The sequence below is a fragment of the Electrophorus electricus genome, chromosome 3, assembly GCF_041902795.1.
Source record: "Electrophorus electricus isolate QZ-2024a chromosome 3, ASM4190279v1, whole genome shotgun sequence".
NCBI classification, from domain to species: Eukaryota; Metazoa; Chordata; class Actinopteri; order Gymnotiformes; family Gymnotidae; genus Electrophorus; species Electrophorus electricus.
In genome coordinates this window covers 29,731,660-29,745,492 of record NC_137499.1, presented here as the reverse complement: position 1 = coordinate 29,745,492, position 13,833 = coordinate 29,731,660, and the positions used below count along the sequence as shown (strand labels likewise).

Genomic DNA, 13,833 nt, shown 5'->3' with positions numbered 1-13,833 from the left:
TTCTTCACAAGCAGTGTGAATAATCCCATCTCCAGAAGTCCCTAAAGTAAACAGCTAAATGAATGTTTTTATGCAGTACAACACAATGAATTTCACACTCCTCATATGGAAGTTACATTTACACTTCAAAAGGATCTAGAGGCCTTAAGACCTCTCTCTCTCTCTCTCTCTCTCTCTCTCTCTCTCTCTCTCTCTCTCTCTCTCTCTCTCTCTCTCTCTGTGTGTGTGTGAGAGAAAGAGAGAGAGAGAGAGAGAGAGAGAGAGAGAGAGAGAGAGAGGGAGTTTGTATTTAATGGAGAATAGTTAGACAAAGTGCAAATGTGCAGTCCATCTTTGCATTTCTGCACAGTTGACGAGGGGTTAGTACTAATGATTTATGGGCTGACAACCACAATAAAATATCAAGATTTCAGATCCACCTTCTTCTTCACAAGCAGTGTGAGTAATCCCATCTCCAGAGGTCCCTAAAGTAAACAGCTAAATGAATGTTTTTATGCAGTACAACACAATGAATTTCACACCCCTCATATGGAAGTTACATTTACACTTCAAAAGGATCTAGAGGTCTTAAGACCTCTCTCTCTCTCTCTCTCTCTGTGTGTGTGTGTGTGTGTGTGTGTGTGTGTGTGTGTGTGTGTGTGTGTGTGAGAGAGAGAGAGAGAGAGAGAGAGAGAGAGAGAGAGAGAGAGAGAGAGAGAGAGAGAGTTTGTATTTAATGGAGAATAGTTAGACAAAGTGCAAATGTGCAGTCCATCTTTGCATTTCTGCACAGTTGACGAGGGGTTAGTACTAATGATTTATGGGCTGACAACCACAATAAAATATCAAGATTTCAGATCCACCTTCTTCTGTTTATAACAGTTCACATATTTAAATCTTTATACAGTATAGATTACATAATACTATTCTACTGTCCTACATATCATAGAAATGCAAATTTATGTTGACCTTTGAGCCAAAAGAAATTGTGCATCTGGTACACGGCAAATAAAGTTTCTGATTCTGAACTACGTTTAGTTTCCATATTCAGATACAACAGCACCGCCTATGGGTTAACTATAGGTCTATATAAGACAAAAGCGCACAGTCCCACCTAAAACTAAAAAGTATTTGAATTAAGTATATTCAGTGTAAATGAAATGTAATGCAAACAATATAATAAATATAATGTAACAGTTTACATTTCTTCTCCAGTTATGCAGTAATAGTGCCCGCACCGTTTGTATGCGCCATAGTGGTGCTACATTCCAGGTACATTTTCGCCAGTGCCTTCACACTATAACAGAAAAAAAAAAAAAAAAAAAAAGGTTTTTAGAACTTTTAGTGGTGGAAAAAACACAATTCCTACGTATTTGGGTTATATACAGCACGCCATTTCGTGTAGAGCGTTTATTCGTAGTTTAAAGCTTTTTCTTTTTTGCTTGGGGTATTGAGACGTCTTCCGTTGACCTCACTGTACTTAGATGACATTCTGTAAGCAAGTTTTGAAACTATAATTTCCATCGATTTGATTCTATGAAAATATGCACATTTTCAAGAAGTATAAAAATTGTTAATTTTAAGAATTTATGTTTTCTCTGTTTAGTTTCTTTATTCTACGCATGATTGCAGAGATCGGCTATAAATGATATGTATTACAGTATGCTACAGGTACCGCCTCAAAGTTTGAAAAAAAAAAATCAGGTGTGTACTATTCTTTTACAAAGGCGGAGTCAGCCTTCAGGTGTACGCATATTGGCCCAAGGCGATTGTATTTTGTACTTTGGGAACGGTCTGAAAAATTGTAAATTGAAAGTATCAGCAAGGAACCGAATTTTGTCACGTAAAATACACTGTCCTCCGCTGTGCAAGTGGATTATTTTTGCAGGGGCGGTGGCAAACTGAGTTAAAGTGAGAGCTAAATTTATTCTAAAAGTAGATCGCTACGATATATTGTCTTTTTTTAAGTTAAACTTCCCACGAAGCATTAAAGGGGTGTAGGCCTGTTGGAACCTTAGAATATTTCTACCACTGTCGTGGAAAATGAAGAAATCATCACATTCAGGTAAGTACAATCACGGGCGAATATGTATTCGTCCAGTTCCGATTCTTGTAATGACATCACTACTTAACATTTATAACACCAAGAAGCCCCTTTAACCTTTGATGGGCTCGGCGGTGTAAATGGCTTTCAAACTGGCTATGAAGTAGCCTACGTCACTCCACTGAGTGTCCTTTCTTTTGAACCTAGTAGCTTTCTCCATAGTCCATTGCTCAATCTACACGAGAATCTACGTGAGTATACATGAGAATCATGAGAATAGCCGAAAAGAAAACAAAAAAACAAACCCAGTTATTTATGACAGACGTTGGCAGTCATCGACACGTATTTGCTTTCATATGTGATAAACACAGAAAATCCTGTTATCCAGGCTGACTTCTTTTGTTGCAGGCCGTTACCGTTCACAGGCTAGATGGGTGTGTCATGCAACCTAACGAACTCCTCAAGGATCAGGCATGTTCCACTTCTCCAGCACTCTACTGAGAAACCTAAAAAATTAGATCTTTAAAAAATTAATTAATTATTTTTATAAATTTGGTGGTTGTGCGATAAGTAGAATAATTTATAGACCTGTATAGATGACACACAAGATTTTTTATGAACAAACCTCTCCAGTTGGCCAATCGGACACTGCAACCTTAGTGTGTCTAGGACTCGGGCACCATTGACTTGGGACATCATCAAACTGCCTCAGCAGTCCTTGGTGTGGACTTTTGTGTAGCAACATTGGGCTTCCTTCCTTACAGTTTAGGTGCGGCTAGATGTTTGCTGATGTTTGCCCTTCATTGTGGGCTGGTTTTCTTGTTGAGAAGGGCTGTGTGCCGTGTTCTGTGTAATCTCCACAGCTTTATAAACCTCCAATAGTTTGTGTACACAGTGATTTGACTGGAATGCAGAGCTTCCTCAGGTCTGCCCAAGTCATTGTCACTGCACACCCCACTTCTCTCTCACATGTTGGATCATGTAGCCTCTCCCTCTCTCTCCCTCTCCCTCTCTCTCTCTCTCTCTCTCTCTCCCTCTCTCTCTCTCCCTCTCTCTCTCTCCCTCTCCCTCTCTCCTCTCTCTCTCTCTCCCTCTCTCTCTCTCTCTCTCTCCCTCTCTCTCTCTCCCTCTCTCTCTCCCTCTCTCCTCTCTCCCTCTCTCTCTCTCTCTCTCTCTCTCTCTCTCTCTCTCTCTCTCTCTCTCTCTCTCTCTCTGAGTATGCGCTGCCCTGTGTGTGCAGACGCTGATCTCACTGAGAGAGTATTCCTTAAGTCCAGTGGTGGCCTTTGGAAAGGAGAGGCTGAAAAAGAGACTGATTATATTGACACAAGAATGAATAAAAACCCTTCAGTCTTCATTAAAATTAGAGGGGATGGGTATCACCTACCATACCTGAACCTTTTTTAGTGTTTTTATTTATTACTATACAACATTCTTATAACTATATGCCATTCCTTAACACTTATGGTAAATTAGTTACATACATAAATGTACATTTAACAAGAATAATATGGAATTAATGTAGAAATAGATACTGTTCAGTTCAGATATCAAGTGCCTGCATATTCAAATTACCAATATGTGGCTTTTTTGTTCTGAAGCTGCTTGCAGTTATTGAATGATTGAGACTGAACTGATTGACTCTTCAGAACTCAGCAGCTGTGAGTTCTTTACCATTCATCCTTCAGAGAGGCCAGGGACTCCACTTGCTCAGCAGGAAGAGGATCATTATAGCAGGATGAATGAATCTCTTTGTTAATCCCTTTGCTGGGTAATTGACCACCAGAGGCTAATTTCTGCACTCTCTGAGCCATGCTAGTTTCTTCATCTCCCTTTGTCCTACCTGTGCCTGTCCTGTCACCACTACTGCTCTAACGACTGATTCTGGGTCAGTGGGAATTAAGCACTGTGATAGGCACCACCATTCAGAACACCCCTAGCAAACACACATATGCACATAAGTTTGCTAGTTAATTTGGAAAAAAAGGAATGCATGTTTTAACTGCTTGTGGAATATTCCATTGCCATGTATTTCGTGAGCTGTGATATGCACTCATCATGAGCGTTAGTAGAAATGACATTCTAATCTGTGAACTGGATGAGAAGGTAAAAAGATGCTGGTTTGATGAACAGGTTTGAATAGCAGCCACAGCTTTGCTTTTGTTCAGAACAAACACATTTTTATTCTGATAGTGGGTTAGTCAATTGTATTATTATTAGTTTTTTCTTTTGCTAAGTTCAACTGCAATAAATGAACAAAGTGAACATACCATATATAGAGTAACTTTAATTATAACTAAATATGAGTGAAGAGAGTTTAAACTTCTCTTTGTGAGGGGTGTGTCAGTCTTCAGTATGGTACTGCTTACTGAGTCAGTCTCACTCTGCTTCACTGGCTACCATAACAGTCATCAGTCAGAAGTGAAGGCTGTTTTCATGCTGCAACAAGGCTGTTTCACACTTTAAGACAAATTTGGTAACACTCAGAACCCTACAAATTCGTGCTGGCTGCTGACATTTTAGAGATGCATACAAGATCAGTCTGGGTACTTAGTTTTTTTCCCTGGGACTTTCTCTACTATTGTGCTTAGAATGCAGTCATTTTCATTACTCTGTACACATACTCCCATGAGTAGAGGGTGACATGCAAAACAGATGGTTCTCTCTCTCTCTCTCTCTTTAGTTCCTCTCTCTATGTCTTTCTGTCTGGCTGTTCATCTGAAACCAAATTGTGGGCTTTGAAATTATTATGTGCAGGCGCAGGAATGTGGCAGGCATCTGTATATGGCCCCTCACTAGGCGTACTTTAGGGCTCATTCGAAACGTTAGTTAAAGATTATCTCCACTCATCTTTCATGGGCCATAGGTCACGTGGCGTGATCAGGACTGCGCTGCTGTTTGTTTAGGTGTGCTTCAGTAAGTTCAAATCATCTTGACGCACTGTTTAGCATGACAGTGCATTCAAATCCCAGCTTAGTAGTACATTACAGACATATCACGTTGGAGACGGCGTATAGAATGTAGAGTCAGAAGGTTAGTTTCAGCACATGGGGCTACAAACCCTAGGATTTCACAACCTAGCCTCACTTCTCTGTGACCTTACAGTGGGGAGCTGTTATGGTGGAAGTGCAGGTTTTCACAGGAAGTTTGGTCACTTGCCAAAATCAAAGATATGTCATTATCTGTATCAGTTATGTTATCACTGTCATTTCCTGTTGAAGAGTGAATCATGAGTGTTCTGAAGCTGTGGTTTGACCCATAATGCATTAACCTATAGATAATGACAGAGGATACCACACTTATGTCACTACAAACAGTTCCTGTTAGCGCAAGATTTCGGCATTTGACCTGCTTACATGCAGCACAGGGACTTTTCTCCTCCCCTCAAACCTGTAGATAGGTGAAGCTATGTGGCCATCTCCCAGCCCTGTTCCTGGGGAGCCTCTGCTCTGCTCTGTGTTCTGCCTGGTTGGGCTCACTTGATTCAGCTAATATTATCACGCCCTTCTTGGCCTGGCATTGTGTGTTTTTGAATGGAAAATGCAAAAATGAGTGGAGCCAGGCCTGGCTATGGGAATGTCTGGCTCACATGAGCTTTGCTCTCAGTAGACTGGTTTATTCCTTGAGGCCAGAGTGCCCATTCCAGCCCTGAAGAACATTTCATTTTCTTTATGTTTTGCTCCTGCAAGTTCTTGGAGGCTTTCTAAACCAAGGTCATGTTTGCCAGTAATCAGGCCTTGGACAGTGCTGTGGTGCAAGTGTGTGTGTTGTGCAAACAACCATTAACCTCTTACTCAAACAGTACTTTTACTGTGGAGCAACTTGAAGGTAGAGACTTTTTCATTAACTCCGCCCCTATAACGCATCACTGGCACGGCTAATGTGGCCCACCTTTGACTTGACCCCAGATGAATCGATATGACCAGAAAGCATTACTTACAAAACATTTTACTAACTTGTGACAGCCTGCCTGGGAACAACTATATGAAATGAATGTAGAAATGAGAGTAAGCTGTTTTTAGAAACCGCATGTACCAACTTTCCACATAAATTGTGGAAGGATCAAGTTAGCATGTCCCAGCTGCATAAAATTCTCTCAGAAAGGCCCTGTGTGCATCACTGTAGTTTTAGAGAGGGCTATATTTGGGCCCAGGTGATCGGCACAGCCGGCCTATGCAGTTACAGTCTATCCTGCTTAAGTAGAGCATGCAGACAGTTTTGTGAACCACCTCTCCTCTATTGACATAAATACAGGAAGTGGAGATGTCCTGTGTTCCAGGGTCATGCATGTGCACTGTCAACAACAGAAGGAGAAATGCCAGACTACAGCCATGCAGGAAAATAACGTTTTCATGTCTACAGCCATTTGTGCTACTTCCTGAAATTTCTAACCTGAAAATCTGTTATTTGGACATATGATTGTGAAGTAATCTTTGCGTAGTTTTAAATTGTTTACATATACACACATCAAGTGGGAGGAGCCTCATGCTTTTGTTCATCTTGCTTTTTTGTGAAAGTGTAAACAACACTGGTAGACATACAAAAAAAAAAACCCCACCCATGTGACCACTGCCAAAAATAAAGAAATAAATAAAAATAAAAAATACAAAAAAATACAGATATATTGATAATTAAGATACATACAAACATATGGTCAAACTTGGGGTCCCCATTATTTTTGAGGGCAAATACTGAATGAATAGGATGTTATGAGACCAACTTCTTTTGATGTTAAATTTTTTTCAAAATAAACTCATGACCAAATATGTTGACTCTCAAAGGTTATATTTGTTGAGCATCCTTAGACTAACTTGATGTTAATACCTCCCTATAATTCCGAACCACAATTCATACACAGGGCTCTGTCCGAAAGCCTGAAGATGGACCTGCTGTCTCTTCAGCCTGCTCCACTTCTCTAACCTGCTGCTGTTTACTGCATACAAACTAATTCATTGGTGGTGACATTTCCAAAGGATTTCTAGACTGAACTTCAGCTCCACCCTTTTTATGTTTACTCCTGGTAGAAACCTAAATGCTAGCCTACAGATAACAAAAGTCAGGGTTAGCTTGCTAGTTAATGCTCGCTAACAGGGTTGCCTAACATCAGCTGACACTGCTTTCCACAGTGGAAAGCTTGGTGATGAAGAACAATTCTGTTCTTTCAAAGTATTGGTAGGGACATGTCCCTATTGTCCATATGCAAGCCTACGCGTTGTGCTAATGAATAGGACATGGATTTTGGCTCCTGCAAACTGTGAACTTGTTTAACTGGACTCAGAGGAATGGACATGACAAAACAAGCTATTTTTGCATGCGCTTCCATCAGACATTAGTGGAGCAATGTTCTTCCTTTTTATCAGCAAGAGGGAATAATTTCAGTACTAACCACAATGTTTGTTCAGCTGAAAGGATCCCTTGGTATGGCAGGCCCAGTGCACAAACAGCCGCTGGTCACTGGTGTTAATTTTGTATTAATGGGCTTTTTAAAGCATCACTCATTTTACTAATGACATTTTGATTAAGCAGTTTGGGATAAGCTGAGTCACACTCTTGCTCCAGGTAAGGTCTTGTATTTGATTAGCCCCGCCTTAAAAAAAGCATGATTTGATCTTTATAATGCTTGGCACTGGAGCCAGACCACTGTGACAGAGACCTGATCGCTGGCTGCATCTTGACCAAAATCCTGGCCCATAAGGCAAAGATCAGAGCTGCTTTTCTTCTTTGAGCAGTTCCTCAGTTTTTACCAACACCCGCAGATGGTTTAATGCATCTGCCATGTCTCTTTCAAATACGCACCTTTCATGCAGAAGCCTACTGATAGTCATATCAGTCTAAGGAAGTTTGGGGAGCATTTCTCATTGCCTAAATGCAGGATCATTACCCAAAGAAAGCTGGAGTCCCTTCCCAGGAAGGGACCAGCAGACGTACAACCGCATATAACAAGCAGTCTCCATTGGTTGACATATCTTTTCTGATCTATGCTTGATCAGGTCGTGAACTGCGTCAACCATCTCTGCAACAGAACCTGTTTTTCTACTGAGATTACTTTGCATGATCTTTCAGATTCATTGAGTGAATTTATTTTCTCCTTAACTACATGCAGTAAGTCTGAAAAACATCAAGTGCTGAACAGGTCTTGTCGTGTGTGTGTGTGTGTGTGTGTGTGTGTGTTTATCAAAAGTATACATCTCTCTGAGTTTGTGTGTTAAGAACTTAGTGTCTTATACCTTTACAGGAATGTCAACTTTATGAACCCATAACATGTTGTATTTTTCCAGCTTTACAGTAGTGGCCACAACTTTGAGCATTGTGTGTGTGTGTGTGTGTGTGTGTGTGTGTGTGTGTGTGTGTGTGTGTGTGTGCGTGCGTGTGCGTACCAGTGGATTATTTGTTCATCATAGGTTTAGGTGTGTTCATGACCTGAGTGTGTGGGTAGAGTAGCACTACTCCCCGACACAGAGTATGCAGAGAAATAGATTGACAGCTTTTGTGTGTTGGCAGGTATCGCCAGGTCCACCAGCGGCAGACAGAGGAGGCTAGAGAGAGGAGATTCTACTGGTGCCACTGGGGCTGGTAAGTATAGTCTGAGGCAGTGGTTCTCACTCACACACACACACGCGCACACACATATGCACACACATGCTCGCACCGGCAAACCCACATCTTTTCTTGGCTCTGTTTTCATTGGCATGTGCACGTGCGTGTGTGCATCTACATGTGATTGGATGATGGATTGTGTGCTCCCATCAGAAGGGGTCATTCAGTGTATGTATGTGCATGCGTGTCTGTTAGCAAGATGGTGCTGCCTAACCAAAGAGTCATTTTCTTTTCATGGAAAATCCAAATGGCTTCTGTTGTTGTGCTGTACTCTGTGTTCGTGTTTGTGTGTGTGTGTACGTGCGTGGTCATGCGTGTTAGAATGACTGTGGCGATGGCTCACCACTGCAGCATCCTCTCCCAGTGTGAAGAGTAAACTGTTTTTGCAGATTCAGCATTGCTCTCTGTGAGGGATGTTGTGTGTGTGTGTGTGTGTGTGTGTGCGTGCTGGTTTTGCTGTTGGCAGCAATAGCACGTTCCCCCATTACCGCCACGCAGTGCACATGCACACTCTCAGAAACTCAGCTGCCTGTTGCATAAAAATGTTTGTGCATTTGTGAGTATCTATTTCAAGGGCAGAATACTGTATTGTATGAATGACTTACACTGACTGCATATTAGTTGCGTGTCTCCTAGTTTTCTAATGTTATAGTGAGACTGAAAGAGTTTTTACCTCTCCGAGCTGACCAGACTCCTCTTCCAAGCTTTCTGTCTTGGGCAGGTCAGTTTAGATCATGCCTACTTGTCTGCCATCTTAACACTGATACAAAATGGTGCTGTAGACAGTATGATCAGTGAAGGCCTTGATATTACAATCCCATTTAGTCTTTTGGCAGCTGCTTTTATTCCAGGACATGCAAGAGGTACAGGTACATAGGATCTATAACCTAGATCAGACGATCTAGGTTAGAGACGATCTGCCCTGGAGATAAAGGATCAAGAGAAGGCACAGTTCTTATCCAACTGTGTAGTGTAGAAATAAGTAGCTGGTGACTCACAGGCAAAAATGGCACGCGAGAGCAACGTAAGGAGAACTCTCAAGGAAGAGTATACATGGGTTGCGTGGACATGTGGCTTTGGTACCTGTAAGTGTAAATTATGGCAAATAAACATTTAAAAATGCAATAACATGATTATAGGAGCAACTAAGGAGATCAGTATGTGTTTTTAAACCTTTAATAAGTGCCTGTACATTGCCAAAGGTGCATATACATAAGTGCTGTATGTGTCTTAGGGGTCCGACAGCACTTGGGGCCGTTACTGTTCCATAGTTCTGAACCAATGCTTTCAAGGCAGCATGGGCTGAGCTCCCCAGGGCTTATAGAGTGATCTCAGTAAGAACTTTGGAGGCCATAAATATCAGAACTGCAGAGTTCATATTATGGAACATTAGCTGGCAGGGACTTGCAGTAGTCCAATCTAAAAATGCCCAGATTTGGGACACGAACTTGGGCAGCATGTGTTGCCAGGAAGGGTTCTACTCTTCTAATGTGGTGCAATGGGAATCTTTGGGCTCTGTTGTCTTAAATGTTCTCCAAGAAGGTTAAGTTGTTATGTAGAGCCACTCTAAAGTTCTTAGCAGTATGCAGGTGTCATTGGAAATGGAGAGAGCCAGTTGTGAAAATAATGTATTTTTTACTTTGTAGATAAGTTCTGTCTTGTGAAAACATTAATCTGGTGAGTCTCCATCCAAGAAGAGATAATCAGCCTGATTATTCTCTTTTGGCTGTTTATCATACAGTGATTTTACACTGTAAAAACAGTGTAAATGTTGTTGTGATGGTGTAGTTCACAACATCCCGTCTTTTCTGAAGCAATTAGGAGCTAATAAAAGGGTAAGTATTATAGTCCAAGCATTGCTGATCTTCTCCCAGTAGCTAGTTCACTTCCCAACTTCTCCTTACATTACTGTTTCAGAACTGACCATTCCTAACTGTCATACAATAGTCTGTTGTAATAATAATGCTCATTATTCATATTAATTAAATGGCCTCTACTTGTCCGTATGGGTGGTTCTTAATCTTGCTAAGAACCAACACAGTCCAGACGTTATTCTGATATTTGAAAGTCTGACTGGTAAAACTTAGGAAACTAAGAAGTTTGTATACGTGTAGAACGTACAGGACAAGGAACTGACCTCTAGGGAACCCCAGTTATAAGATCATGAGGTTTTGAAAGTGACCTTCTCCCGACTACCTCGAGGCTGTTCCTGTCCAGGCTATCTTGTACAGTCAGCTTTGAAGATAACATGAAAGCCACAGTTCCTGATGCCAAAGCTGGAAAGTGTGGACATTTTGATTTACAGTTTAATAACAGCATCAGCTAAGCAACCGTCTTAAGGCAGACTATGCTGTGGTAAATGCCAGGAGAGTGGTTTCACTGGAAAACCAGCCTAGTCCAACCGATTCTTCTCTTTGAGATGGGGGGGATGTGTTACTTTTTCCAAAATCAGTTGTTCTAGAGTATTGACCAAAATGAAAGCAGTGACTGGTTGGTAGTTTCCAATGTTATTTGAGGTTAAAAGAAAACATTTAAAGGATGAAGATGGATAAAACTATTGAGTAGTTGTAGAAGTTAGAATACTCATTCTCCAGTAGAATACTGTATTGATATATTACTGATGATTGTATTATGATATATCAGAAATACATCAGAAAGAGTAAAATATTACCCCTACTGCTACAAAGATACATTGTTAGAAACTGTGTTCTTCTAAGCTACACTGTAGAATTACTGTCCAGCGGGTGGTGCTAGTGAGCCAACAAAACAATGCATTGCTTAATGCAGTTCAGCAGTAGGTGTGATGAGAAGGTATGATAAATTACTCAAAAAATTGTCAATAAGTCATAAGATAGTGCTATATGCAAGCAGGCCATGAACTTTGGGTTTCTCACAATAAACCTTTTCTCCCCTGTTGGTAAAAAAAAACCCCAAACACTAGGCAGGTTTAAAAACTGACACACTAACTAAAAAAGTGATTCAGCTTTAAGACTAGTTAATTAGTCTTGTTTCTTCCTGTTTATGAAGTGTAAACCTGTAACATGTTTGATGTCAGTATGTGGCTGAGTTTCTAGCACCGTCTGCAGTACAGTGAGACTCTGACGGAACCTCCCTTGTAGCTGGATAAAGACCCATGTGGATGTAAATCGTGGGTGTGTCTGTGGGCCTCCTCATAGAGACAGCATTGTTCCTCTGTGCACACAGGCCTTTGGGCATTGTCAAGAGATGTTTCTTTTTAATACAGCAGTGTACAACAGCAGCCGCCTCATGCTCTCTGTGCATGAAAGGGCCAAACATATCAGTGCTGAGCTTCTAAAGGTTCATCTTTGTGCTTTGTGCTCTTGTAAACAGACACCTTTTTAAGATTGGCGTTTTATGAATGGAGAAATTCTGAAATTGATGATATTATTACTTTTGCTTCTGTTAAACAGCATGAAGAAAGCAGGAGTTACAAACAGTACACGGATCCGTTATTGTCTATAAGAGTAGAGAAAGTGAGTTCTCGGGGCTGTGTGAAAAAGACGCACTGTCCTGGGGTAACGACCGCAGTCTGTCCTCCTCACACTCACATAAGTGTGCTCTGCATGGTCTTTACCCTCCAGTGTGTTTGGGCTCCTCTTCTATCCACTTACTCAGCAAACGACCCTTGACCCCCCCCCCCCCACCCACCCCCGAGGGTGGTGCACGACTCAAAGGTTCTTACTTCCACCTAACCTCCCAACTCATGTCCCCACTCCAAATAGCTCTGGAAAGCTAGATTCACTCTGCTTGAGCTATAAATGGAAAGGCCGTTTATTTGACGCAGGCTTGAAATGTCGAGAGACAATGTATGAAAGCGTTTGCATGTAGTCTGGGTTTGCGCTCTGCTGTTTGGTTTACTTTGTGCTGTTTTAAGACAGATGATTCATGTGCTCCTGGCCTTCTTGTCATGATGTCTCTTGGCTGCTCATACAAACCCATGCAGAGTACAGAACTCCGAGGAAGAGTGTGGCGCGTGACCGAAGTATCACTGTGCAGGATTCCTCAAGCCACTGAGGAGCATTTTGGGAAGAGGAGCTCACATCACATGGCCTTGAGTTTCCATCTCGTGTACAAAGCTACCTCAGTGTCTCTGTAAAGATTAAGTCAGTGAGTAAAGAGAGAGAGTGAGATGAGGTGGAGGGGGGGGGAGAGAGAGAGAGAGAGAGAGAGAGAGAGAGAAAGAGAGAGAGAGAGCTAACCAAGAGCAACAAAAGAAAAAATACAAAGCTCCATATGATCAGCACATGGGTATGCTGTAATCCTGGATACACTCATTATCACAGCACAAGGAAAAAATTAAACCAAGGAAAAGGGGTGGTGGTGGTGAGAGAGAGAGAGAAAGGGCTCGTGTGAGGGAGGGAGAGTGTGTGTGTGTGTGTGTGTGTGTGTGTGTGTGTGTGTGTGAGGCAGCAGTGCTGTGGGGGAGAGAAAAAGGAAGTCCAGAAAAAAAAAACGGATTGGAGAAGAAGAACAGAGACTCCATGTGACTCTGGAGGGTGTGTGTCTGGCTATGGAGGGCGACAAAATCGCAGGTAAGCCAAAGGCTGACTGCCAACCTCTCTCCTTTGAGGGCAACATGACCTTACCGCACCTCATGCTACTCGCTGCCGGAGTTAATTCTCTTCCACGGTTTTCCGCTGTTATTTCTGCCTGTGAGCTGCTTGGTCCCGGCAGCTGTTTTGTTCCCGGCTCTGCTCTGCTCTGGAGTGGATCTTGCTGGAACATTATTGTTAACGTCTGTTCAAATCTACCCGTGCTGACGATGTCGGCATTTGCCGGGCTTTGAGTGAAGTTTTGCTGGCTCGAGCCTTTGGTGTAAACGTGGGTGAAAAGCTCTGTGGCGGTTCCTTGTGTCACTGCTGCTGGGGGTTTACGTGCTCCACTGGCATCCATCGGATTTTCCATTTTGCCTTTTGACTGAGACAGGAAAACAGCTAGGCTGTAATAGCAAAGCGAAAAGAGTGAGTGTGTGTGTGCATGAATCCATGTACGTGTGTGTGTGTGTGTGTGTGTGTGTGTATTTGTGTGAAATGCTCTCAGACTGCTAGCCTGTTTGTGATGTGTCAGCACAGCAGCGCTTTATGAGGGCATGCAGAAGGCTTTAAAGTGGGCCGCCCTGCTCTTCAGCTGAACCAATCGGAGCAAAGTACAGAGCAACTCTGCTCTGCCCGCTGCACACACCTAGTGCCTGC

General features: G+C 42.1%; 1 protein-coding gene across 2 annotated transcripts in view; it reads left to right on the top strand.

Annotated features, from left to right (window-relative positions):
- The first annotated feature begins 1,778 nt into the window (after nt 1-1,778).
- Nucleotides 1,779-13,833, top strand: part of septin9a (septin 9a) — a 57,231-nt gene continuing 45,176 nt past the window's right edge. Inside the window, exons 1-2 of one of the 2 annotated variants that reach the window (XM_081710984.1) lie at nt 1,779-2,044; nt 8,525-8,596. In XM_081710984.1, coding sequence (XP_081567110.1) covers nt 2,023-2,044; nt 8,525-8,596 — 94 coding nt within the window. In that variant the 5' untranslated portion in view covers nt 1,779-2,022. Of the gene's footprint in view, nt 2,045-8,524; nt 8,597-12,837; nt 13,174-13,833 lie in introns of those variants that run through there. The other variant, XM_035525863.2, reaches the window with a different exon arrangement.